General features: G+C 41.7%; 1 protein-coding gene across 7 annotated transcripts in view; it reads right to left on the bottom strand.

Annotated features, from left to right (window-relative positions):
- Arhgap26 (Rho GTPase activating protein 26) overlaps positions 1–27,421 on the bottom strand; it is a 729,500-nt gene that overhangs the window by 146,612 nt on the left and 555,467 nt on the right. For all 7 annotated transcript variants that reach the window (XM_052742060.1, XM_052742061.1, XM_052742062.1 and 4 more), the window contains 3 exons: positions 17,793–17,858; positions 14,500–14,574; positions 529–616 (listed from right to left, as the gene is read on the bottom strand). In XM_052742060.1, coding sequence (XP_052598020.1) covers positions 529–616; positions 14,500–14,574; positions 17,793–17,858 — 229 coding nt within the window. The remainder of the gene's footprint in view (positions 1–528; positions 617–14,499; positions 14,575–17,792; positions 17,859–27,421) is intronic.

Below are 27,421 nucleotides of genomic sequence, written 5' to 3'. Positions count from 1 at the left end.
AGTATAAAGTAATATTTCCTTTCTTCCTCCCTCCCCTCCCCATTTCTTCAGTTAACCACACTAGCAGAGACCAAATGACAATCTCCAAATGGCAATTTTCCCACATCTACCTTCTCATTTTTAAGGACCAATGCAAGTAATATATTCTGTGTAAAACACAAAATAATCACAATAAGCTGCATATGTAATCAAGTCTGTTCAAGGGAGTAACATATGAGTTCTTGTTTTCTTAGCAGAGCACTCAGGGAAGGCCACAATTTGGGGCATGTCTAGGGCTAATCATCTTAACACATCTCATTAAGAGTAGGGCTTTCTAAATCACTCCTGGCACCATTGCACACTGACAGCCCATCAACCCAGGGCAATTTATAATCGGCCTGACTGGCTGAACTTAATGCTCCCACACAGAAGCTGTTTCCACATCTCAAACACCCACCCAGCAGCTCTCTGGAGGCTGCAAATAAAACTGCTTTCTTCCTGACAGCATGCTAACTAAGTGGCTTGCTGCTCCCAAGAGGCAATCCCCACCTCAGGTAGGTCTTTAGAGCACTAGTGACCGTCTTTATCTCCCATTCCGCACAGATATCGGTTTCTGTCTCAGAAGCTGCTTTGGGATCTAGAATGAAAAAAAAGATAATGAACAAAACAAAGCATAAAAGATACTAACAGCAAAGGTTCATACATGAAACAAAAAAGCACTCAACCTCATCACTAACTAGAAAAATGAAAATTAAAGTTAAAAAGAGACATTTATTTTGCCTATTTCATCAGAGAAATATTTAAAAATATAAATATTGATTGTTAGAAGAATGTGGTGAAGGTACTCAGTGCAAAAATTGCTGGAGGCAGCTGCTATCAATGCAAAAGATTGAAAAGGATTTTGACAATATATGTATCATTGAGAGTCCAGAAAGCTCAGATCCTCTAAACTAGTAATTCCATTTCTCCCCATTTCACCTCAGGGAATAAGACAAAGTATGAGCCAAGCTACCGACCAGACATGTTCATCGAACCTTCTTCTTTAAAACAGTGGGAAAATGAAAGAAGGAAACAGTCTAACGGTCTAATCAGAGAAGACTGGTTAGGTGAATTATGGTATACCTCCCGATGGAATATCATGTTTACATGATACCTATGACTTATGACATGGAAAGTGCTTGTGTTATGTAATGGCAATAAAAAAAATCAGGATTCAAATATTTTTGAGAAACAAAAAGAGGTTGAAAGCAAACACTTTCAAACTATAATAATGATTGTGTTAAAGTGGCAAGAATTGTGGCTTTTATATTTTCCAAATTGTATATGGTTTGATTCCATTACTTTTATAGTATTTTTTCCATTGACTTGAGCCCAGCTTAAGTACAGTGAGTATCACCATGACTGTGCTAGCTCCTGATAACTTCCCTTTCAGCCTCTTCTTGCATGTAGCTTTAAGCCAATATATTTTAAGTAAACACATTACTCAGGAGAAAATTCATGTAGCTATCCTGAGTAGCACACAGACAGGCGAGAACAATGGGCAGAGGCAGGAGGACGAACAGCTTCATGGGTCAATGGGTACCACTGTCACTAGCAAGATGGGCCAGGACACATTAAAATGGAACAGGGAGACAGGAGAGCCTTTAGGTGTGTGGAGGCAAAGCCCACCCTTCCTCAAGACGAAGACATGTCCCGCAGGCCCAGCTCACATTCTCTTTCCTTTCTGCACAGTGCCTCAGTTTCCCCTGGGACTTTCTCTTCGATTACTCCTAGGGTTGGTAAGTGAAGTCAGACAGACAGCTCAAAGGCACAACCCAGGGTACTGAGAAGCGATTCAGGGATGGTGCAGGGCCTGTCCCACCCCAGTCACCACAAAGTCCATGACTTTTCTAGGAGACAATCTACTGTTTGATGTGCCTGCTGGTGAAAGGCTATGCAAATGCCAAGTGCTACCATGTAGAGCCTCAGAGGAAGCTTCAAGACAAAGCCAGAAAAGAGAGACTGTGGGATGTGGAAGACAGGTTCAGCACTTGAAACTAGGCATACCTTTTTAGTCAAACATGCCTGTCCCCTACCCCTTGTCTCTTGGAAAAGTCCTTAAGTTCACAGTGGCTGTGCTGGCTCAGATCTGGGGCCATTCCTGAGCCAGTCACAAAGACACCAGAGAAGTAGTGTGCCTTTAATTGGTTGTCCCGAGTTCGTATGCCCCACCTTTTGAAAGAGTAAGAAAAGACACACAGTGGTTTAGATCTGGTTTTCCAGTTTGATATTTAAATGACATGCCAGGTAAATAGAGACTGAAACCGGACTACCTCTTTCTCAATAGTTCCCAAGACTGAACAGCAAGCAAGAGTTTCTGCCTACGGGGCTAAGTGCATTTCCACTGAGAAAGGAGATGAGTCACCAGACACACTTTTCTGTTTGATGAGAAAGAACCCACATTTATCCTACTGGGATGAGGTCAAATACTCATAAATGGCTTACGAGTTTAACCTGTAATTCCCAAGAGAGAGAGCACAATTCCAGCTGCTCCTTACTGTGCAGGGTGCTCCTCTGACATACATTATTTACTGATGAAGCAGAGAAGGGCTTTAGCTTATAAACTCTGCCTCTCCTGAAGGCAGGAGGCTTGTGTGATGTTCACACATGACCACAGGCAATATGACTTTCTTTAAGCTTGAAACAAACAAGGAAGGAACTCTTTCATAGAATGACAAATCCCACACAGTTCTACTATAGCAACTGTCCTTAATGGTTTGAAAATGTACTTTTCCAACTGTCCTGATCTCTGAGACTTTAATTCTTTTCCGTCTCTGTCATGCCAAGCTTCCTGTTTTCCTCCTGCAGACAGACAGACACCAGACTGCAGAAGCCTATGCATCCAGGCACTGTGCTTGGCATGGTCTTCCTCCTCTCTGTCCCCAAAGCGCATGAGCACTGTGACACTTCATGGTTTTTGGATTCAAGACAGATGTTACTGTACATTTTTCTGAGGAACAATCCAAGTTCTACCCCAGAAAAGGGAATATGAAACGATATCAGCAGCAGTTGGCAGGTCCCAGAGTCGTGAACTGTTCCATGAACCACATTTAGCAAACTAATCATTAGCTTCCACTTTTCCGGGCTCTGTAACCATAGGAGTATTGCGTAACATTACAGGGAGGAGAGTCAAATTACAGTCCGGCTGAAAAGGTTTTTTATAGCACTGATGAGGCAAGGCTCAGAAGATGAATGTGTCCATTTTAATTCATTTAATATCCAAACTAAATTGATTACAACCACCTGCCACAAAGTTACCCCACTGCCACAAAGAGTGGCCTGTTTCTATACTTCCTTCCTGAGGCTCCCTTTGCTTAATGGACGTTTCCTGGTGGCATCTGAACATCTCTGAGGCATCGTTTCCAAAGTCTGTAGACCTCTGAGCATTTCTCTCCACCCTGCTCCTCAACCACTGCAGAGCTTAGTGTGATAAACACACCGAGAGAGTGGCACAGTGTTGAAGAGGGCATGTGACTGATGAGCAGGGACTAGGTCTGCTCTTCCACCTACTACCATATGAGCCCAGAAAATCCGGGGACACAGAGTGAAGCTGTGCTTCTAACTGGAAGCTGTCTTAGGTCATACCAAACCAGTTTCTGAAAACCACTTGGTACACCAACAGTGAAAGGAACTCAATGAAGATTTGGGAGATGAATTGATGCTTAAGGTATTTGATATGCAAGCATAAAGACTTGAGTTCATATCTCTGGTACCTATATAAAAATGTAGGCATGAAGGTATGAGCCTGTAATCGGATGGGGAAGCAGAGAGAGGAGGATCCTTGGAATCCACTGACCAGGTAGTCTAGTGGAACATGTACTCTCAGAAGAGAGACCCTGTCTCAAAAACAAGGTGTAAAGTGATAGACGGAGAAACCCAACACCAACTTCTCACCTATAAACACACATGCAACATGTCAAATACATGCAGCACGCACAGAGGCACCCACAACAATAAAAGAGAAAAAATGAAAACATACATACACTGAACAGTAAATCTTTCCTATGGTACAGGCAACCACTAGTATCACTTTCTGTATCACATTTCTACTAGTACATACATATATAAATATATAGATGGACCTATGTTTCTTTTCAGGAAGCAAATGGTCTGGTTTGCACAAGGCCGGCCCTGGGTTTGATCCTCTGCTCCACAAAACAGATATGGGAGCATATGACACATGTCAATTTTTATAGTGTTAATTTCATTTGACAATTTCCTACAAAACTGTCCCATATCCACACATGAATATATGAACTTCTGAGTACTTCACTTTACATATACACCATTCTTGACTTAATGTCCTCTTTTAAAGCAAATTGTGGTTGTAGCCTTGTCACTATGATAAACACGGACATAAACTACTGTTCCTTTCAGATCTTTCCCTGCAGAAACAATTCCTGAAAGTGGACTTTCTGGATCAAAAATATGTGCCTTTTCAGTTCCTAAACATACTACTCAAGCTGCCCTCAAAGTTTTATGCTTGAGTGACTACTTCTCACATCCTCATAACAACATGCAGATGGGCTTCGGTCTTTATCAGTCAAAGAGATTTTTTTGTTTTTCTTTTTCTAAGTTATCTCATTGTTTTAATTTGCATTTTTTGACAAGAAGGACGAGGACAAATGCAGAACACTTGTGTGTGTGTGTGTGTGTGTGTGTGTGTGTGTGTGTGTGTGTGTGTGTGTGTGTTTAAAGTGAACATTACTAAGATATACTTACCTGTTATAACCATACAGTTCCAAACTTTCTGAAACTCATATATAGTCAAGGAGCTACCACAACCTAGGTACTCCATCACCCCAGAAGTCCTGATGCTTCGTGATATTCACTCTACTTCCACCACTTTTACCCCCTGGCAATATTTGCACATAGTATAATACTTCTGAAATTCAGCCATGTTGTTACATGTACAGTAGTTTAATCCTTTTATTAACAAGTCCTATTCAGTGTTCTGGGTATGCCATAATTTGTTTATCCCTTCCTTAGATGATGGACATCTGGGTGCTTTCCAGTTGCGGCTGCTCTGAATAAAGCTACTACAAACATTTGCACAGAGGCTTTATATGGACTACATTTTCATCGCTTAAGTAAATGCTGTATCATCAAGCAGGACTATATCAAAATCTCCAAGAATAGAACAAATGATACGAATGTTTTCCTTTAGATGAAATGGTCACATTGCTTTCCAAAATGTTAGGGCCATTTGCATTCCCACCCACAGAATGGGAGAGCTCTGGTTGCTTCATCTCCTCTCAACCCAGAACTCAGTCAGTCACTTGAATTTTCGATGTCCTAGCAGTCCATCACTTTTCAAGTTATAGCACCACTGACTGATGGTGTCAGAGGTCTCTTCACGCACATGATGGTGTGGTTCTCCTTTACATATGGTATCTGCTCTTCGTGTGTTTTCTTTACTCAACTGATCTTTTCAATATTTTTTTCTATTTTTAATAAGCAGGTGGTTGTCTTAAAAATCAAGAGCTTTTAAAATATATTCTAGAGATAAATCACTGACTAGATCCACATTTTTATAAACACTTTCTTCTGATCTATAACTTTTCTTTTCACAAATTTTTTTTTTCTCTTTACAGTACCATGGATTGAATTTTAGCTATCATGCATGTCAGGCAAGTATGTACCACTGAGTCACATCTCCAGTCTTTCTTGTATTTGTTTTAAATCTTGAAACAGTGTCATACTAAGATGCCCAAGCCAGCCTTGAACTTACTCTGTAGTCCAGACTGGCCTTGAACTTGTCATCTTCCTGCTTCAGCCTTCCAAATAGCTGAGGACATGGGCTGCCTCAGTAGCTTACCATGAATAATATCTCTCTTAGAGGGAAAGTTTTGTATTTAAATGAAGTTCAACTTAACATATTTTCCTTTAATGGTTCTTTCCTGTGTTCTAGTTAAGGAAGCTCTTTAAAAACAAGGTCACAGAGATACTTTTTTCTGTGTTTTTTGTTAGGTTTACAGTGTCAGCTCTTAGGATACATTTTTAGATACTTTTCATCTGTGGTATCAGATGAGAGATCATTTCATCTTCCCTCATATGGATGTCAAATTGTACAACAGTACTTGTTTAAAAGACTCTTTTCTCCAGTTAATTATCCTGACACCTTGATCCAGGATCCAAGTATGTGCTGGTCCTGTTTCTGGGCTTATTTGTTTGCTGTATTGATTTACACATCTACCTTCAAAAATACCACCCAGTCTCACTTTAAAAGTGAGTTGTGCTTTGTTGTCTATAAACTCTTTTACTAAACTGTTCATGAACCTTTCATGGTTTCTATCTCTATAACATCCGAGCAGAAAATGCAGCCTCTACCCTCTGTGTATATCAGACTTCACTCAGCCCATGTGCCATCCCCCAAGGCTAGATTTAATTGGTTATTTTGTTTTCTGACAACAAAAGTCACAAAACTTAAAAAACCTTAGCTACTTCCTCTATGCCGTGTCTCAGAACCCCAAACACCCCCCACCCCAGCTGCTTGTATTTTGAGACCCCAGAGCACTTACTGTCTGGGTTCTTGGTCTTAGAGCTTGCAATATCCTAACAGGCAAGGATGGTGGCAGGTGCAAGAGCGGGGGAAAGTGAGCCTCCATCTGTGCTCTCCTCTCGGGGAACGCAGGATCATGGCGCACAACCCCCTGCCTGGCTCCCAGAGCCATCTTTATCCAAGGAGCCTGCCATCATCTGTCTGCTCCCTTCACTGGGGGAGGCTGAGGCTGGTTCTCTCTCTATTCCCCTACTTCCTCCTGGATACAGTCTTCAGTCTGAGTTGTTTCCACTCATTACGATGTAGCCTCGGGTCTCAGAAATTACCATGAAGAATTACCTGGTCCTTATGGAACTCTTTGGAAAGAAGTCCTCAGTTGCTGTTTATTCATGACAACGTGTGGAAATGTGTGGGGAATAAGGACACAGAAGGAAGGAATGCAGACCTTCAAGGTTCCAGAGGGACAGAGAAGATGAGTCCATGGCTGGAGATAGGCAGGGGAATAAGACTGCCTCCAATCTGGTGATTTAAAGCGCTGCTGTTTAATACCTCCCTTGTGCTCCCTGTAATTCTAACCTAGAGGGAAGTTACAGCATAGGAGGAGAAAAACAGCAATGCTGAATTGGCCTTTCTTTGCCATCATAATGAAACACTAGAAAGACACACAGACTAAAGGAGCGGGAAGCTTGACAAACACAGCAAAGTAACCTTTCAGTTAACGTTCTCCTGTTGCCAGAGGCAGGGCTCACGTGAAGGCCCAGAGAAAGCCTTTGAGAGCACCACCTGGTAGGTGATGACCTTCAGCATAGCACATCATCCCGGGGAAGTCAGGCCCCACTCCTTTCCCACACGGCTGCTTTCCGCAGGCCTACAGCAGCCCTGAGAACAGACCCTAGACAGTGAAGTAAGGCTGGACAGCAATGGTAGAAAGACACTTTTATAACATGAGGATGAATTCAGAAGGCGAAAGTCAGCAAGATGTGGGGGTGATACCTGTAATCCCAACTCCAGAGGTGGAGGCCAAGGGAGCAGGCATTCACGTTCATCTTCAGCTTGGCAAAATATATATGCATAGTGTGCATGTGTGTATGTGTATGTAGTGAGTCTGAAATCAACCTGGCTACATGAGAGACCCAATAACAAAACAAAAACAAGCATACAAATGAGGTAGGAAGTAGTCCTCAAAGAACCAGCAAAGCAACAAGAAGACCCACAGGCTTTGAGTGAACAGTTACACACACCAGTTCTTCCAAAATCTTAAGCAGAGCGGGACCAGAAGGAATTATTCAGGATGATAGAGCCACATAAAACAGAATACTTATGACTAACTGCCAACTGGCTGGGATCTTATACAACAGCCTTTCAATGCCATAGAAGAAGGTGGCTCTGAAACAGGATTTAGGAAAGGACGCGGACCAAGGAGAATCTATTCAGGGTGAAGTCAGCAGCAAAGAGCTTTCCACTTCCTGGAAAGGCCAAGGCAGTGTTTGGTGGTATAGAATACAGACAGCAAAGCATCTGGACGCATCTACTACTCCATAACGTAAATGAAATTCATAGAAAAGTGGACACAATAAAATGAGCTACCAAAGTGAGAAACAAAATGAAATGTAAAGGTGATGGCTGAAGAAGCAAAACACAGAGCAAAGTGTGCCAGTAAAGACGCTAGAAATTCAGTCACATAGTAATGTTGCTAATGATGAGAACACACAGTAATTAGCAGATGTAAATGAGTGATATGGATTGGGGGGCGGGCAAGCCTGAGAACATTCTGAGGACACCAAGAATAAGGGAAACAAGGAAGTCCACAGGGGACCATGCATGCATTCCTGAGACTCAGGTTTCCAGAGCAACAAACTGAAAAGCAATCTGTTCTTTAGAAAAACCACCTCTAAAAGCTCCCTATGGACCCAGTAAGGAGTAGAGGTGATCACATGTGATACTGACAGTAGTTGGTTGAGAAGGGAAAGAGTTCTTGTTATGTAGTTAACAGTCAACAGTATGTATAGTTGAGGAAAAGGAGAGCTTACATTTTGTGTGAGTATAATCCAGATGAATTTTTTAAAAAATTGACTTCATTAATTCATTTATTTCTTTTGGAAATAGATAGGAGTGTGTGTGTGTGTGTGTGTGTGTGTGTGTGTGTGTGTGTGTGTGTGTGTGTACGAGTGCATGCAAAAGTGCTGTTGAAGATGTATAGAGTTCAGAGGACAACTTGTGGAAATGGATTCTTTCCACCATACGTGTTCTGAGGCTCAATCTCAGGGCATCAGACTTAGATGGAGGTACCGTTACTTGCTGAGCTGTATCCCCAAAGGAATTCTAAGAAAGACATGTTTGTTTGTTTTTTACAATCCTGGAAAGAGAAGAATCTGTTGAAATATAATTTTCATCAAGGATAAGGAATGAGAGACTGGCTTCATAAAAATTTAAGATGTAGGACAAAAAGAAATAGAAAAACAAAAAACTTAGGACATAAAAAATTTGGCTAAAAATGCTGCTATTACAGCTTCCAAATCTAAAACCTACATCAAAAAATTAAAACAGAAATTAGGAAAATAATGCTACGACTAAAAGCAGGCAAGTAATTACTCCTGTCAGCACCAATAAACATGTTGAAAATATCCAACTTAATCCAACACTAAAGAATGCAAACTTAACAAAGACGGAGACACATCTTTTACATGCATTATTTATATGATAACAAGTGCTACATAGCATGGCTGCTCTGTAGGGAGACAGGTCTCACTCCTTATGCATGGCTGACAGTGAGTTGCTAACAGCAGAGAAAAGGCTGAAGCCATATACACAGCTTGACCCAGCAACTTCACATTGTAAGGAAACAAGACCTGTGAGCCTTTCTTAGCATGTGCAGGCTCTCAACTCAGCAACACCCCTACATCTTCCATTTCATCAACCCATTTCTATATAGACTAGGCTACGATATGGAGCAGGAGACAGAAGAACATGCCGCTGAAATCATTTGTCTAATGTGAAAAGCTTGTCTACTTTCCAGATTGCATGCTCTTCACCTCTGCTACCTTGCCTCACAGGACACCCTGAGTGCTTCCCAGAATGACAAGGAACTAACTGCATAAGTGCAGAAGGTTGGTTCAGAGGCTCTGGTGCATCTCCAAGAGGTGCATCTGCAAGAGCAATGCCACAGGAGGACTTAACATGGCAGAAAAAAAATTGACACTATAGTATTGTGTGAACAGTCTATTAAAAACCCTAGAACAGTGGTTCTCAACCTGTGGATCGATCGTGACCCCTTGCGTGTTGGGGAGTGTTGAAGGACCCTTTCACAGGGGTCAGGAAACACAGATATTTACATTATGATTCACGACAATGCTAAATTTCAGTTATGAAGCAATGAAAATAATGTTATGGTTGGGGTTCACCATAACATGAAGAACTGTATTAAAGAGTCACAGCATCAGGAGCGTTGAGAACTACCGTCATAGAACACGCACTCTGTGTCCAGTGTTGTAACCATACTAACACAGGTTGCTATACTAACGCTCTTACTACACGCTAGTGTAGCTGGTTTAAAGGAAGCTATGATTAAAAGGTCTCTTATACAATAAAACAGCCAATAAAGGTTGTCTGTGGTCTGAAGGACTCTTATTTTATTCTTTATGCTTTTTGTATTTTTCTACTCATAATTTTTAATCAGAGAAAAGAATTAGTTAAAATATGTAGAACAGGGCGGGGGTCAGCAAGATGGCTCAGTGTACTGTACTTGCATCTAAGTCTGACAACCTGAGTTTCCTTCCACCTAGCACATAGTGGAATAAGAAAACTGAATCCCTCAAGCTGTTCCCTTGCCTCCTTCACCCTCCCACACCCCCCACATACACACAATGTAGCTTAATTTTAAAAATATACAGAAATGGAAAGGAAGAGAAACAGACAAGTAATGCAAGAATGTAGTTGGTGTGTAAATGTGTGTGTGTGTGTGTGTGTGTGTGTGTGTGTGTGTGTGTGTGTGTGTGTGTGTATGTATATATGTATGTATGTATGTAAGAAAATTTGTAAATACTTATCCTCACTTACTAGTCTCCGAGTGGGGACAGTACATATATTCTGTTTCAGGAAATCTAAGAATCTTCCTGAGTCTTTTTCACTGTCTGAGACTACTGACCTCTGTCACTAGGAGGAAGTAACCCGGATGGTTCTTGGCAGGGCACGAGCATAAAGTGCAGTGGACACTGCTGGGGCTATGAGGAATTCTAACAAGCTTTCTTAAGGAACCCTAATCAGTAAACCAAAGACATTCTCAACACATTGACTGTCATGCCCCCCCCCCCCACTCACAGTCCTCCAGCGAATTAAGAACACAAAAAATGAACTAGTGATCAAAGTTAATGTCTGGTTTTAATCCTAAGCCATATTTGTAATAACAGAAACACACAAATCCACTTAGGAGAGCCTTGGAACAAGTAGAAGCAATCTTAAATTGTATCTGCATGTAGCCAGGTATGAGAAAGGTGAGAAGAGAAGAGAAGAGAAGAGAAGAGAAGAGAAGAGAAGAGAAGAGAAGAGAAGAGAAGAGAAGAGAAGAGAAGAGAAGAGTGTGTGTATGGGGCTCGCACTGAGGCCTGAAGGGTTTGTGGCCTCAAGCAGAATTTATTCTAGACCATTGGCTAGTCCAGACCAGGAGCGGTAGCCAGAATTGATGAAGAGAATATAATAGGAAGAGGAAAGGGAGGCAGCCCTGGACCTAGTGCACTGGCCTGACAATCTCAAGAGTACAAGATTCCGTTGACTGATAGACACACCAGTTCCATTCTCGGCATTAGGTTACATGTTACATCTGGTCAGCTCTACCATGGTAGGATCGTTCAGATTCCAGTCTATCTGGAATGTTCTCCTGGCAGAGGCAGCTGGCCTTGTGACTGTCAGTTGTTAGTTATTACTCTTTGATGACATTCTTTAGATGGTCATGATGACTTTCCTCTATACCTAGACCAACTAAGGGAGACATCAGGACCAATACCTTGTTAGAGGGCTGCTGAGAGCAATGATTAGAGCCACCGCCTTCTAGAACATCTCTTTTGCCCAAGCAGTCTTCTAAAGCATTGCATTTCTTTTCAATAGTGTCATCTCACATTATCATCTTTGAATTCTATCTGAAGCCTCATCTTGTTGGTCTCTTTAGATACAACATTGGATCCTGAGCCCCAGCTCTTGGTCTAGCCCTAGATAAGGTATTCTCGGCCTCACCTATTGCCATCTTTCAGGGCCCTTCCATGATGGCATACATGCTCCACATTCTGTCATGCTGTTCACCTAATGCTGGAATCAAATCTTGCTACTGCTGTGTCTGGTGCACTTCATTAGTAGAGTAACAATCATTACTTTCAGTAAAGCACCCCTCCATTTACTCATTAGTGATCCTACTCGGTCCATGGGTTGCCATGGACTAACCTCACCTCTACCCTCAGGCCCAGACATAGGCACAGGCTCCAGACCATCTACGTCCATCTGTTGAGGATAATTCGATTGGCTCCAAAATAAAAAGTTTATCATGTGAATGGCCCACACTAGCCAATTAAAGTCCTCCCTGTGGCCTTCTGCCAAAGCTGTCACCCAAAAGACATTCTTCTAAATGATGCAAGCTCCAAGGACTGCAATGCTTGGGTCTATCTGGGACACTCCCAGAGAAAGCAGAGCCAAAGCCAAGGCCAGCAGAGGACAAAGATAATGAGAAACCAGAAGAAAGAAGGGAAAGGGCTCAGAGTAAAGATGGCACCAAAGTTGTTCCAGCTACATAAGCAAATGCCTTTGTTCTGGGAACTATTCTAAATCAATTCCTGACTCTTGCCAGGATACGTGTACCACTTAGAACTTTTAATAGAGCATTATTTCATTTGAGAGATTTTTAAAAAGTCCCTAAACTCCTCAGCATAGTACTTAGGTTTGTCAGCAAAAAAGACCACCTTTGCTGTTCAGCACTAACTGCCCTCTTTCAGCCTCAACTAGCTCTCTCAGATATTAAAGAATAATCCCACAGCATCAATAGACTCTGGCCATCCTGTTGCTCATATTTGCTCAATCTGAATTCTTCTTTTCTTTCCTTCTCTATTCCATTTCCAGACCCAGGTCACATTAGGCACTAACACCACATGTTTACATAAAAGCTTTCAGGTGCATGCATCTCTCATCCTACCAGTACTCTGCAGAAAGGTAGGAGTTCTTTCTAAAACTTAATATCACTATTACCAAGCAATCAATTACAAATCCTAAACAGAAGTGAAAGACTGAAGGTTAACACCTGTTAAACTCTTAGTTCTTCCTTTTATTAGGATTTCTCAAAATTAAGTCATATCAACATTTGGCACAACAATATCACTCTTGGGCACTTATCCTATGAGAACAAACATATGCTCACACAAAAACCTCTATTCAAGGATCTATAGCAGCTTTATTCATTAGAGCCTAAAAGTGGAAAAAACCCAGAAGTCCTGCAGCCAGTGAATGGCTAAACTGTGGTATGTCCATAAAGTGGAACACTACTCAGTAGTTAAAAAGAGATTAAGTAATGATACATGCAACAAGTTGATCAACTTTGGAAATAATTAAGCTCACAAAAAAACCCTCAATCCCCCAAACTTACATATTCTATTATTCCATTTATATAACAAGTAATTTCAAAGTGACAAAATTAAAAGGAAAAAATATAGAATAAACTCTGGTCACCAGGGTTAGGGACTCTGTGAGGAGGTGAGGCAGGAAGTAGACACAAAGGGGTACCACAAGGTCATTATGGGGGTGGAAACGCTCTGCATTTTGACTGTAAAAATGCCAGTATCTTGGTTGTGGTATTGAAATGTAGCCTGGGGAGGAAATTGGGTAAAGGATACAAAAGATCCATTTGTGTTGTTCTTTTTACAATGCATGAGTATCTCACAATTATCTAAATAATAATAATAATAATAATAATAATAATAATAATAATAAAGAACTAACCGTATCCCAAATCTGAACGGAAAAGTGGAAACTAAGTGTAGACGTGCCTCCCAGCTAGCACGGTTTCAAACAACAGGTCTCGGCATAAGTCTTAACACTGTGGAGTTATGGAGCACAGCAGTGAGGGCTCACGCTGGCCCATATAAAGGAATAGACTTCTGCACATATGAAAGCTCTTTTCAGAAACTGGACCCACAAACGAAGTGACAAACACAGGAGAAAGGCCCGTGCCTGTAATGTCAAGTTAGAGGCCTGAATGAGAGTTGATCTTCACAAGTACCAGGCTTGGGCTTTGTGGACATGGACAACAGCCACAGATCTATGAAATTTGATCTGTTTGCCATTTAGATCCATGTGACTCACTGAAGCTGGCTGCATAGCTAAAAATACAGGATCTCTGCAGCCTAGGCAACTTTGGCTCGTGGATTTTGATTCAAACACTGCACATTTGGAGGTAGTGGCTTTCTATTTATATATCTGCCAGGGATAGAGGAGGCTCTATTGCTCAAGAGACGGCTTGAAGTCTAGAAGCCAAGGGGGTCTTGAATTTATCGGTAGATAAAAATTTTATCTGAGAGTTACACGACACCCTCAGTATGAGGAACATGAGACCCCAAGATCCTCACAGGCTAGAAAGATGTCCTTTCTTAGGCATAGGGTGTGTCTTATTGAATACCTGCCTCAAAAGAGGGCAGAAGGAGTCATGAGCTATTAAAGACAGAGTAGGGTGTGACAGTCACATGACTGACCAAGCAGCACTTGGACTGGGGTGCTGAAGACTGGGTGTGGCTTGTTTAGTTTAGTCTTGTCATTTTATTTTAATCTCTCAAAGACCCACTCTGAACCTCATCTGTTAATGCCCACGGCCACCACTAGCAAACACGGCAGATTTCTGGGCACTGGCATTTGCATGTCCTGATTCCTACCCCAGAGGCTACCAAGAAAGCTGGAAATCTTGGAGTGGGCTGCCCAAGGGACCTGCCTGGCAAAGCCACTGCTGCACTCACCCATCAAGACACTCAGCAGCTTCTGCACCCTGGAGTTGACCCCCACGATTCTGTAGAGTCCTTGCTCATTGATCCCTGAGTAGAGAAAAGATGAAGATTTAATTAGATGAACATCGGAACACAAGTCAGGCCAACAAGGCCAAATGCTCTCCTGTTTTCCCTTCATTTTCTCTGTCCTTCTAAAAGCTGCTGTAATTAAAGTCCCCTGTCACTCAGCTCCGCTCTTAGCGAAGGAGTGGGATTTGGCACAGCTGTCTAGGATTCACGGATGTGCTGCCCACTCCAGTCCTCACCTTAGCCTGGATGTCAACAGGAAAGAGACTTCCCTCCTCTCTTGCCAAAGGCAGCAGATGAAGATTTTTGAAGATGCAAAATACATTATTTTAAAAATGCCATAGTTAACCAATTCTTACATTTAAAAATCCAAAATGACATGACTTTAAAAAATCATTCACAGAAGAAGATAAATGACTTTCTGTCTATTTTTACACACAGCATAAAAATACTGAAGTGTAAGAACGTTTTCCATCTTAGGGAATACTAGTCAAGATTGAGAAATCAGAAAATCCATCACAGTTAAAGCTTAGGTATTTACTTTGAAATACTTAAAGATGAACTCCAACTACAGAACTCCTGTTCACTAAAATGCATAGATTAGAGCACCACTGTGCCACTTACAAAAGAAGGCAATTTGTATGCATGTGTGAATATATGTGAATGTCTATTCCTGGTCATGTGTGTGGGTCCACATGTATGCATCTACATATGGCAGCCAGAGGACAGCCTCGAATGTCATCCTTGGGAATGTCATTCACCTCCTTTGAGACAGGGTCTCTCATTGGCCTAGAGCTCATTAACTCAGGTTCACTGGGTGGACAGTGAGCCTCAGAGATCCTCCTGTTTCTGCCTTTCCAGTACTAAGATCCAAGTATGTGTCACCATGCCCAGCATTTTTTTTTCCCTTGGGGTTTGGGGATCAAACTTAAGACCTCAAGCTTTACTGATGATCTATCTCCTCAGCTCCAACGGGGGACAATTTAGACCAAGTGATTAAAAACAGCTTTCCTCTTGTTGGCCCAAGTCTGTCACATCTAGAACCTCTCAGGAACTGGTGTGCTTCCTCTCCAGTTCCCCTGTGAACTTCTTATGTGAAAGTTCATGTCATTTCTCTTAATACCTTCCATTGGATTCTTATGTATCCATCATATTCAGAACAACTTCTGGTAGCCTACAAGGCTTACAAATTACTGGGTTCCAGTGATTATGGACACTGAGAAGAGTTTTAAGTGAGTATGTTACCCTCTTGGCTTAGACTGCTAAAAATGGACGAACACACAGCCTGCCTTAAGCAAGTGTACTTGCTTGCATGTGTGTGCTTCTGCCTTTGTTAACCACAACTATTCTCCTTATTCTCCTCCCCGCTCCTTATTTTCTTGTCTTTTCTGAGTCAGTGTCTCACTCTATAACCCAGGCTGGTCTTTAACTCCCAACTCTCTAATCTCTTAGCCCTCTGAACAGTGGGATGATAGACTAACACACTGGGTTGTATCCTTCTCTTTTAAAATAAAGACAAACAAACTCTTGAAAATTACCTTAGAAATATATGCTCATTAAAAACTTAGGAATTGTGCTAAGGCAAATAGAAAATCAAAAGAAGAAAGTAAAAGAAAGCAGAGAGCCACTGGTACCACACTGAGACTGTGCAGAGGACGACCCCTCAGTGGATGCCATAGAACGGGCTCAAATAGGCCAGCTGTTCGTTTATAAATTGTATTTTTCACTGAATGCACATAAAAATGGGATGTTAAAAACCACATTTCTCTTTTTTTCTTAAACATAATTCTTTGTTGATTCTTTGGAAATTTCAAATCATGTACCCCAATTCCACTCACCTCCTGGTCCCTCCATATCCACCCCTATCCCTAAAAAACTGTATTTCTATTTTTAGTGAGTCACAACATTATACTGCACAAGTGAACCATTCTTGATTTAAACCAAATCTTGAGGCATTTGATTGGTTCCTGATTTTGCATTTTAAACATATAAACATTCTTTTGGTTCAACCAAACATCCTTATTTTCTAACTTCAATTTCCACTTATCTCTACTTGACACTTTCCAGTATATCTTATGTACTACTGTCAACCTGTCTTAATTTTTTGCTGAAGGGGGTCAAGTAGAAATAATCAAACATTAAAAAACCAACCAAACAAACAAACAAAAAAACCAAAAAGCCTGCTTCTACATGCTAAAGTAACTTCTTTGGAAAGAGAACCCTAATAGGACACATTTTGTCATCCCCTCCCCCAGTCGTGTGTGTGTGTGTGTGTGTGTGTGTGTGTGTGTGTGTGTGTCCCTCTCCCTTTCTATTTCCCCACTAGTAAGGTTACAACTCTACTTTAAAAGACAGAATTTCTTTCAAACAAAGAAAAAAGGCCAGTAGGTAGAATAAATAGACTGAATCTCTGACAATGGTTCTGATCAGTCTCAGTGGAGAGATTGCACTTAAGACTCTACAATGCCAGAACTAGGGACTCTGACTTGTGATAGACTATAGTAAACCAGCCTCCTCTATCTCCGTGCCCTGCTCCAATAGACCTGGGAAATGCCAGTGTGGAATAGGCAGCTAGCCTTTCCTACTCTGTCCTTGATGGCTCCCAGGTCCAGGTCTGCAGAGCAGAGATCCTTCACTTGGGGTCCACAGACTCTAAGGTAACCATCCCTGGAGAGTCCAGGGGTCTATGAACTAGATGGGAAACAGCCTTTCTCTTCACTATCACTGACACTGTATATTTCTTTCCCTTGTGAATGGAGACAACTAATTACAGTGGCATTCGCAGTACCTGTAACATGGTCCAAAATTCCAGATATTTTCATAACTCCTTACAATGGTAAAGAAGGTTTACAATATTGCAATTTCCAGATTAAGCTAGCTATGAGGTCCTCTGCTATAAGTTAGTAAAGGACTTGTTAATGCAGAAGCATATCTACCAGTCTGTTGCAGCTGTATTTTCAATTATTTTTAATAATAACTGAGTTTTAGAACTGGTTTCCATAAGCCTAAGAATTCTATCTGGATACATGTAAGACAGTCTCATGATCAACCAGAGACACAGATGACATGAAATGGGTGGAGAACCCCTGCTTCAGACTAGCATGACCCGTAGAAACACCGACAGTGGCACTGGGGGAGTTAATGAGTTACTTAAAATCAGAAGCAGCAGGTAGCATGTCTGCTGCCTCACAGATGCATGACCTTGCATGAGAACAACACCATCTGTTAGACCACTTTACCTCTGGTTTCCACTGCATGGATGCATTTCCTTATTATGCTGAAGCCGATGCTGTCCAACTGTGCAGCTGAAAGAATAAGAGAAGGGCAGTCAGGCCTTGCCTGTGCAAATCAACTCACTGTAAGGTTTACACACTGGAAACCAACCACATGGTGTGGTCACAGGCTCTCTCCCCTTTCCCATGTGAAGATAAATAAGTGAAAGTAAAATAATTTAAAAATAGGTAATATTGATAGAGAGCCTACCATGTGCCAGATACATGCTGTGTTCTGTGTGTATTATCTTAGCTCTCACAGTACCTTTGGCACTAGGCTCAGTTTCTAAGAAGAAATGGTAGCACCAAGTGATGGACGCCTTCCACTTGGAGCCACAGGAATGACTGCCTGCAATCTGCTCCATAAAGCAAATGGGAAGTGCTTTAAAACAAACTGGGTAAGTGCTTTACCTAGATTATGTCTTGGAACTCCAGAAAATCCTTATTTTTTTATGTTTATCCTTATTTAATTATGTTACAGATGAAAAACCTGAGGCTTGGAAAAGCTAAATGTGACCAAAGTTGCCAAGTTAATGTGTGGAGACTTGTTCCAGGGGAAAGGTCACCAAACTACTTTAAATATGACTTTGAATTAAAGTATAATTCTGTTCTAATGACTAGAAAAAGTGGAAAATCAAGGGGGAAATGAAGGAAAGAAAAGTGACCAAGAAGAACATTGAAACAGAACAAAGAAGCTATCTGAGCCCCAGAAGCAGTACAGCCCCTCTCCATGACTCAATGGGGTGGGGGTGGGGGCAAAGGTTCCTCAATCTGTTCCAATACCTACCTGTACCACTCAGAAAATAAAACAACCTATAGAATCAATTGTTCCCAGGGAAGAACTGTAGCAATAAAGAGGCTAGCCATCCACAGATCCTCAACCCAAGCTTTGGTTATCCAGCAATACAACGCACACAGCTTGTAGGAACGAATCGGTTTGATCTCCTTGGACGTCCTTGTCAACATTAGTTATTGCCTCTTATCATCATAGCCATCCCAGTGGTGTCAGAGTTTTCTTGCTATGGTTTTGTCCTGCATCTGACGACTAAGGACATGAGGCATCCTTGCGTGTGCAGGAGACAATTCTTACTCTTACATGAAGTACTCAGAACACAGCTATTGGGAATGTAGGTGACAGGCAGGGAATTATCTTTTTGTGCTTAAGGAATTTTCCAAAGTATTTATAACTGTTATTCTGTAGTCAGCGGAAGCCTTTACTTTGTTTTTGGGAAGCACTTCAGAGTATCTTTCCAAAGGCATGGAGGTCAGAAGTCTGGGGAAAAAGAACTGCCATTGTGCACTGAATACCGAGAGCTGCTGAGACAGAGTCTGAACTTGGATGTTTTAAGAACAGGCTCGTGAACACGGTTTCCTTCTAAACATAGATGAATTTCATCTTGGACAAAACCACTTCCTTCCCAGAAACATCAACAAAAGTTTTGGAAAATTGGAAAGAACTTGGCGACTGAGAGAGAAGGCCCCAGTGCTTAGATAACCCACCGGGTCAACTAGGAAGTGAGAGTCATTCCTAGGCAAGTGGTACATGGAAGAAAGAAGATGCAATGGAACTTTCCAGAGACGTCCAGAAAAAAATTAAATTCCACCAACTTATATTAACTCTACTTTTTTTTTTTTGAAATTGGCTAAGACGCCCACCACCACCACTCAATGATTGGATTTGTTTTCCCTATGCTGGTGCAATTTATCCAATTTGTTAAAATCAAGCAGTTTCCCTTCATACTAATGTTAAAGCAAAATGCCTTATGTTCACATAGGCAATGCTGCTGTATTTATCAGTATATCTTAGCTGTCAAGTGTACATGGCATTTACATGCTGCAGAACCAAACAGGAGCTCAAGACAACTCTGCTAAGCCTAGTTTATTACAGTTGCATATTGTGTGACCTACCTAGTTTTGTAAACAGACAAAATTACGTTAAGAAATGGAACCCACATCTAACAAGGGTTCCAAGAATTCATGAAATACGTGTTAGGAACCATTGTTCCAAATCTCTAAACTAGAACCGATACAAGTTATTGTACCACCACTTCTCTGCACTTTCCATCTGTCTCTGTCCTCTTTCCTTACCCACATGCGGGGACACACACACACACACACACAGTTTGACTTCTACTCTCATCAACTTGAATTTCCTGCTGACATCATGACTGTGTTACTAATAATTAACAACTACATATTATTTTACTTTGGACTAAGTAGCACTAATGTGACAGGGACCCCACTGTCTACATAAGCAGAACATTAGTTCTGATTCTGGCCCATTGGGTTCCTAATCTAAGCAATTGAGATCTGGTCTGCAGAGTGAATTCCCACTAAAAGGTCTGGAACACGATCACCATGGAGCAGAGTTTGCAAATGACTGAGAAAGTAGCCCGCCAGATGGATGTGGCTGTCCTTAATCCCTTCAAGCAGGTGATTCAGCCCATTCACTGAGCCAAGGCTCAGAAAAGGTCAGGGATTTATTTGCAATTTCTGTATCCTTATAATCTCCAGAAATAATCTCTCATTAAATATCTACTAGGTTTGCATCATTCCCTTAATTTGACTGGCAATGAGTTAATGTAGGATCTGTGGCTCCCAGGCTCAGCATCCTGTGAGGCAGTTAAAACTTGGCTTCCCATCCTCCCTCAGCCTCAAGTTCCCTGGGCCCAAGTTTGTATCAGCAGCCAACACTGATGCATTATAATTAATGTTGGCTGGGTGCACCCAGAAGACACAGGCTGACCTCCCAAGTTAGAAAGGTGCCGCCATCCGAACTTTCATCACAACTTTTGGAGCCTTGTCTCTGTATCTCCTTTTCAGAGATAGGAGAGGGCCAGGATCACACAGCTCCACTTTGTAGAAGCGCTGTAAGAATAAGGGGAAACAGGAGAGGTGGGGACATGCTCAGTCAGCTTGGTGCATCTTAGGGCAAACCCAGAAGGGTACCTGACAGTGGTGTGAGCTTGGGTTGCTATGCCAACATGAACTCCAGGAGGAGGAGGTAGGTGAATCAGAATTGTTTTACTACAGTGGGATGAAAAGAACAACACCAGGTAAGATACACTCAATCCCTTTTCTTGCCTAAAAGGTGGAGCCTGGTGGTCCAGATAGAAAGACACAGTTCTAATGTAACTGCCACTGCTGTAGTGTGAATAAATAAAATAAAAACCCCAGCTTCTGGTACCTCACCTGAGATAACTTCCTCTCATCTTTAAAAAAAACAAAAAAACTGTGTAGGTGGCAGCGGCGGCGGCAGCGGTGGTGGTGGTGGTATGTGTACGTGACAACTCTAACAAAACCATGAGCACCCCCTTCCTTTCCACCGCTCTTACACAGCCAAAGTATCAGGAACTTTCCGTCGTTCTCTCTTAGTGTTTGTCAGTTCTGTCTGGCTCCCTCCCTCACCACCGCCACGGTTCCGATACAATGAAAAGGAATGGCAGGGTTAAAACACTCAGAAAGGAGGGGGCAGGCCAAGGGTTATGAGCTACCCAAGCTGACCTGAGAAGAGGAAGTACAGGGGTGGGGAAAACAATCAAGGTGGCCTCCACAGCACACACACACACACACACACCCCACCCCCCCACACCCCACCCCTCCAACCCCTGCCACCCAGTCTCCTCTGAAAGGACCCCTGAGGAGCATTCACAATGCACTTTTGCCTTTCCCCTAGAAAACCTCTCAACTTTGAGTAGTTATATCTTTAAACATATTCTAACGTCGAATACATCTACCTAACAGAATGAACTGTGGGAGAGGACAGAGTCTGAGAAAGCCCCTGCCTACTAGGAGCCTGGTCCTTTGAGGCTGCTGCACAGAATGGTGGGTGAGCTTCCACCCTGGAGAAAGCACTCCAATTGTGCTTACGTAGGGGCTGAAATAAGACTTGACTACCAACTTGCTCTGCCTGGGTCCCAATGTGAATTCCCCTTTGGGTGCCAAAGAAATGAAACTACTGCTGTGTATGGGACCAGAGGGCACACAGGGGTCGGTAGCACCCCTTCTCATCCATAGCAATCTTACCTCTGTTATCTGCAGCCAGGGTGACTGCACTGACCTCTGAACTAGCCTTTTCATATTTCTTCTTGTTTCCTATGATCTTTCCATTATCTTGTTGTCCCCATTCATTAAACAAACAAACAAAAACCCATGTTGCCTCCCTACTTCCAATCCGTCAATGGCACATTCCATCAACCTAGTTTCCTCTTCTCAAACTTGGTTTGTCCAACTGATTCTAAAACAAATGATATCCATTCATTCTCTAAATGATGCACATGGTCTCTTACACTTGAAGCATTAATCATCTTTACTGAGCCAATCCACCCAATAGGTTTGATGCCATATACCTTTACCTCAAGAACTCAACTCCATGCACACGTATGGCTGTCCTTCTATGAGCCAGACTCATTTTAGGATTTCAACACAAAACCAAACCATCTTGCACCCATTTCTTGCTTCAAGGAACTGGTATAGCACTCTTATTCTTAGGCTTCAATGATATTTAAACCATTAGCTCATTTATTCAACCTAGAGCCCTAGCGGTCTAACTCAGTGTCAACATAGTTCACTGAACATGAACCAGCGGAGTCTTGTGGTCCAGCCCCAGCTTGCTTCTCCAGCCTCCTCACATGCCACTCCCCTAGCTCTGAGCACCTCACAACACTGGCTTTCTTCCAGTATCTGATGAACCACATTCTCCAGACTTTACAGAAGCAATAAGTCTAACCTAAATCCCTTGGCCCAATTAATACAGAACTCACCTTAAGTATAAATTCCTCAAAAAAGTCTCCTTAATCTCCCCTCCTAATGCAATATCCCATTTTGTCTCATCATACTCTCTCAGAATAGACAGCACAGCTTTCAAGTTTATATTTATTTGTCTGACTCTGAAAAATAATGGCAAGTACCAAATTAAAATATGTAATCATGAAGACAATGGTTCATAAAAATCTCTACTTATTAATTTCATTCACTACTGTATCTCTGCTACTGTGTACTTTAGTGCTGAACATGAAATGAGAAAGGAAGAATCTTTTCACTTTGGATTCATGGTTAGGTCAATTAGCAACTGAATCAGGGGGAGTTGCTGAGGGGCAGAGTGGCACAGTAAAAATAACCTTTTACATTCCAAGTGATAAACCCTATGAGAGTAGAGGGCTATTGAAGCTTCGTGTCTTTGGCTTTTTCATCCTTTGCGAGGATTTAAAGGTTAATTTTTTTAGTGGATTGATCTAACCATTTCTTTCCTGTATCAATACAAAGTGATACTACAATACACGCACACACCCCACTCCCCCCCTCCCCCGACAAAAAAAAAAAAACGAGTCCAAGGAAAAGAAAATTAAAACCTGTGCTGGTCAAAGCATGCAACAGAGAGGACAACTATGTGAGAGGGAACACTTGCACATTCAGAGGGAGGATCAGTGAGGTTCATGACCCTTCTGAAATCATATGAATACCCAGGGGCCTAGAGCTCCCTGGGCTGTTATACTTGCGATAGCAGCAATCAGAATCTTCCAGTAGGACCTAAGGAAAACCGGCAAAATATTTCTCAATCATCTAGATATAAACTCTCTGTTTTGGAAATTTCCCACAGTTCTGAGCAAGACCCCAGGATATCTTTCTGCTCCATTCCCCGACCCCCATCCAAGGCCAGATTTTTCCTCTGCTCCCTGGCCAGCATGCATTCAAAAAATGCAAACCAACTTTAGTACTCATAAAACCACATAGACAGAAGCAGTGTAGAACTCAAAGAGAATGAAGAGCTTTAATGTCAAACAGACCCAGGGTAGAATTCTATTTCTGCTACCTATGGCTGAATGTGTGACTTAGGTGAGGTGTTTCATCCCTATACCATTTATCTTCCTGTCTGTAAAATGGGAACAACTCACCAAGTGTCATGAAGATCAGTGAAATGGATATCAACTGGGGTTTATTTATTGCTGCTCAATAAATACTGATGATTTCCAATACCATCAACATTAGATGCTGCTACATGCTAATATGTCAGTCAAACTTTGCAGGAGATGAAAGTTTTTGTACCCATGTTTATGTGATTCTTAGGATAATCCCATGGGGTAAATATTGTGATCTTCTCACTAATAACTGCTTGCTGTATTTTCACACTAATGAGGGATAATACATTATAGTTTTAGAAAATAAATTAATAAACTACAACTGATTTGATTTTTCCAACATATCTGCTAAATTTTAATGAAGAGAAAAACCAGGCTCATGAGGCTAAGTGATAATGATGCTAACAGTAGCCAACACTTACCAGGACAGACTATATTGCTTGGGGCTATGCACTAAAAGCAAATCATCATCATCTTCTTCTTCTTCATCATCATCATCATCTTATTCCCCACACAGGAAACTTAGGCTCAGTTGGTTAAGGACTTTTTGTAAGGTCATTGGGTCAGTAAGGACAGGAACCATGATTTTAATCCTGCCTGACTCGTGTTCATTCTCTTCTGTACTATTTTCTACTGGAATTCACTCAACAGACAGAAAGGTTGGAGAGCGAGGGATCTGGTTTCTAGATCCTGCCCTTTCTCTTGTATCAATTCCAGGGGTCAAAGAGAAGTAAGGTACACTTGTGACACAAATCCTGAGCCCTTTCCTACACATTGTGCTTTCGGAGGTGGGGAACCCTACCTTACCAACTCAACCAACTGTCAGCATCTACACTACTACCTTCCCTACAAGATATGAAGGATCCACAAATACTGGGTCTTAATACATAATATGAGCTTATGCCACTGAGGTATATGGAATGATTCCAAGAAGTTCACAAATATTTCTTAGAGCTAGCTAGGTACCTAAGTACTGAGTATTAAAAATTTGTTTGACATAAAACATACTGCATGATATATTTACATCTTAAAAAAGGCTAAAAAAGAAATTAAAGAAAAATGATAATGATAGTGATGTACATGTAAAAGCAAGCAATAAAGATGACACACAATGAATATATCTGAGCCAATGTCTCACATGCCCCAAGCTGGTGCTATACTCAAGTCAGCTAAAAGGATTAGATGGTAGGTAGCATATTCTAACACCAAGATGTTCTGTTCCAGTAACATTATCCTTGCTTGCTTTCATATCCCACAACCACCTTACATCTGTACCCGATCCCTCAGCCAGTCCTGTAATTAATAACTTAAAAAAACACACCAAGAAACCAGCCACTTCTTCCTATACTTAGAGCTAACACCAGAACCCAAGCCTGCAGAGTCCTTTTCCTGGACTGCTGCAATCGTTTCCTAGATGGTTCTACTTTTGTCCCCTAGAGTCTATTCTTTACCAGCCTCCAGGGTCAACTTTTTAAATGACAATCAGCACAGGTCATCCACCTCATCTCATCACAATGCTCTAGGGCAGTGGTTCTCAACCTTCCTAATGCTGGGACCCTTTAATACATTTCTTCATGTTGTGGTGACCCCAACCATAAAATTATTTCATTGCTACTTCATAGCTGTAATTTTGCTACTGTTATGAACTGTAATATAAATATCTAATATGTAGGATATCTGACATACAACTTCCAAAGAGGTCACGATCCACAGGTGACCTCTAGGGGCCTCTCTCTAGGGGCTTCTCCAATGCTAAGAGCACAATTTTATCTCATTATCTCACTGGTCTAGTCCCAGCCTACCTGACCACTCTCCTCTAGACCTCCTCTCATGCAGTCCCAATGGTCCCTTTTAATATCCCTAGACCTCCACTCATTCCCTACTCCTTAGTGTGTTTGTATGTGGTTGGCCCTTTGGTTAGCAATACTCATCTGTCAACTTCTCACATGTAACCTACCCTCTTTTCTCCAGGTTTCTGCTCAAAAGTCACTTCATAGGAGGCTCTAGCCATCTGACGTAAGTGTCTTTCCCTGATTCTCTGGTCCCTAGTTCACATTTCTTCATGGGATTTGCCTCTACCAGAAAATATACACTGATCTACTTATTTATAGTTTGTTGTCAATCTCTCTAGAGTATAGCCTCCATATTATAAATGTATACAAATCATGGTAGTCCATTTAATGTGCACATTTTGCATTTTTTATATATCAGTTAAAATTTTTCAATTAAAAGTTTTACAATAGTACCAGCTTTATGAGGGCAGAGGCTCCATTAGCTGACTTGTAATTCTATTTCAATAAATGTTTTCTGAATGAAGAAACAAGAACAATTATATTTCTCCAGCCAAAAGACCAAGAACCAATAGAGAAAAGGTCTTCAACACTCCAAAGACCCTTAAGGGATGAGCAGCTGACAATACAATAGAACCTACACATGCATTCTAAGAACAAGTCGGGGAGCACCCACAGGGTGCCATTCATGGCATGGCCTCTAGGCAACAACCCTGCCAATCAAAACTTTCCCTCCCTGCCTGCTACATACACAGCCACTGACCCTCCTTTTCCAGTTTCTGAGTACAAACAGAAAAATGAGCTGAAAGAGAGGTACGGTAATGAAAGAAACATAAATAGAAGGAAAAGAAAAAATCACTGCCTGCCTGCAGTAAACCTCTCAGCTCTCTGTCTAATCAAGGAAGCCCTAGGAGAGCTGCAAAAAGAGGTCCAATTCTCAACAAGAGGCGGGAGGCCCAGGTGGCACCATGTCAGATGTCACAGAACATAGCTGGGGGCTACACATCTGCCATTAGAAAGAGTGTTCCTCTGTAGGACTTCAACTTCAAAACAGGACAGTAACACTGAAATAACAAGATTTCACTCAATGCCCAGCATCATCAGGACCATTATATCCTGCCAGGGGATCTGGCATCCTGAGAGTGTCTTAGTCCAAAGAGCCCAGGGGGCTTTGTACTGACTTCTGAACCAATAAAATTCCATGAAGATAGAAGTATTTCAAACACTGAGCCAAATGCCTCTGTCTACTGGAACCCTGTCTCCTGCCTTTTTAAAACCTACCTTCCACCTCCAGATGCCCCAGGAACTGTTGAAATTTTTTTCTTTTGTCATAATAAATTCTGAGGCAGCAAAGGTGAACAAAGAAATGACATTCAGACTCAAAAGCCTCAGATTTGGGGCCAACCACACACTGGCTATGTGATGAATAGCCTTTATATATCTACCCTCCTTACCTTTAAGATGAAGGAATTAGGGAAACCAAATGAGGCAATGCCTGTGAAGACACTCTAAGGAAGTTGGGAGATCCATACAGGCTTAGGAGATGCTACTGATAATAATAACAGCAAAGAGCAATAATTCTTGATGGGACCTGCTACCACTAAGCAAAGGTTATCCATCCCAATTTTATTTAATTTACCTGGTAAATAAAAATGTATGTACTAAAGCCAGTCCCCCCTACAAATAAACTGGGGCCCGGAGTTTCCCAAGGTCACATATTACAGCAATGGCATTCGGATGCCAACCCATGTAGTATTTCAGAGTTAAAACTCCTATACATGTCTCAACACTACCCCAACTGACACCTCATAGCCTCTGCTAAGCCTTACACACATGTATAGTAAGATCTGAAATCTTTGACCAGGGTGGGAAGAAATGACTTGAGTGACCATAAGTATACACCTAGACAAAGCCTCAGATATCTGTAAATGAGGTCTAAATAATACTA

Source organism: Peromyscus californicus, unplaced genomic scaffold (genome assembly GCF_007827085.1).
Source record: "Peromyscus californicus insignis strain IS unplaced genomic scaffold, ASM782708v3 Scaffold_17__1_contigs__length_78620276, whole genome shotgun sequence".
In the NCBI taxonomy this organism is placed as follows: domain Eukaryota; kingdom Metazoa; phylum Chordata; class Mammalia; order Rodentia; family Cricetidae; genus Peromyscus; species Peromyscus californicus.
The sequence above is the reverse complement of the archived record's forward strand: the minus strand, read 5'-3'. Positions and strand labels throughout refer to the sequence as shown.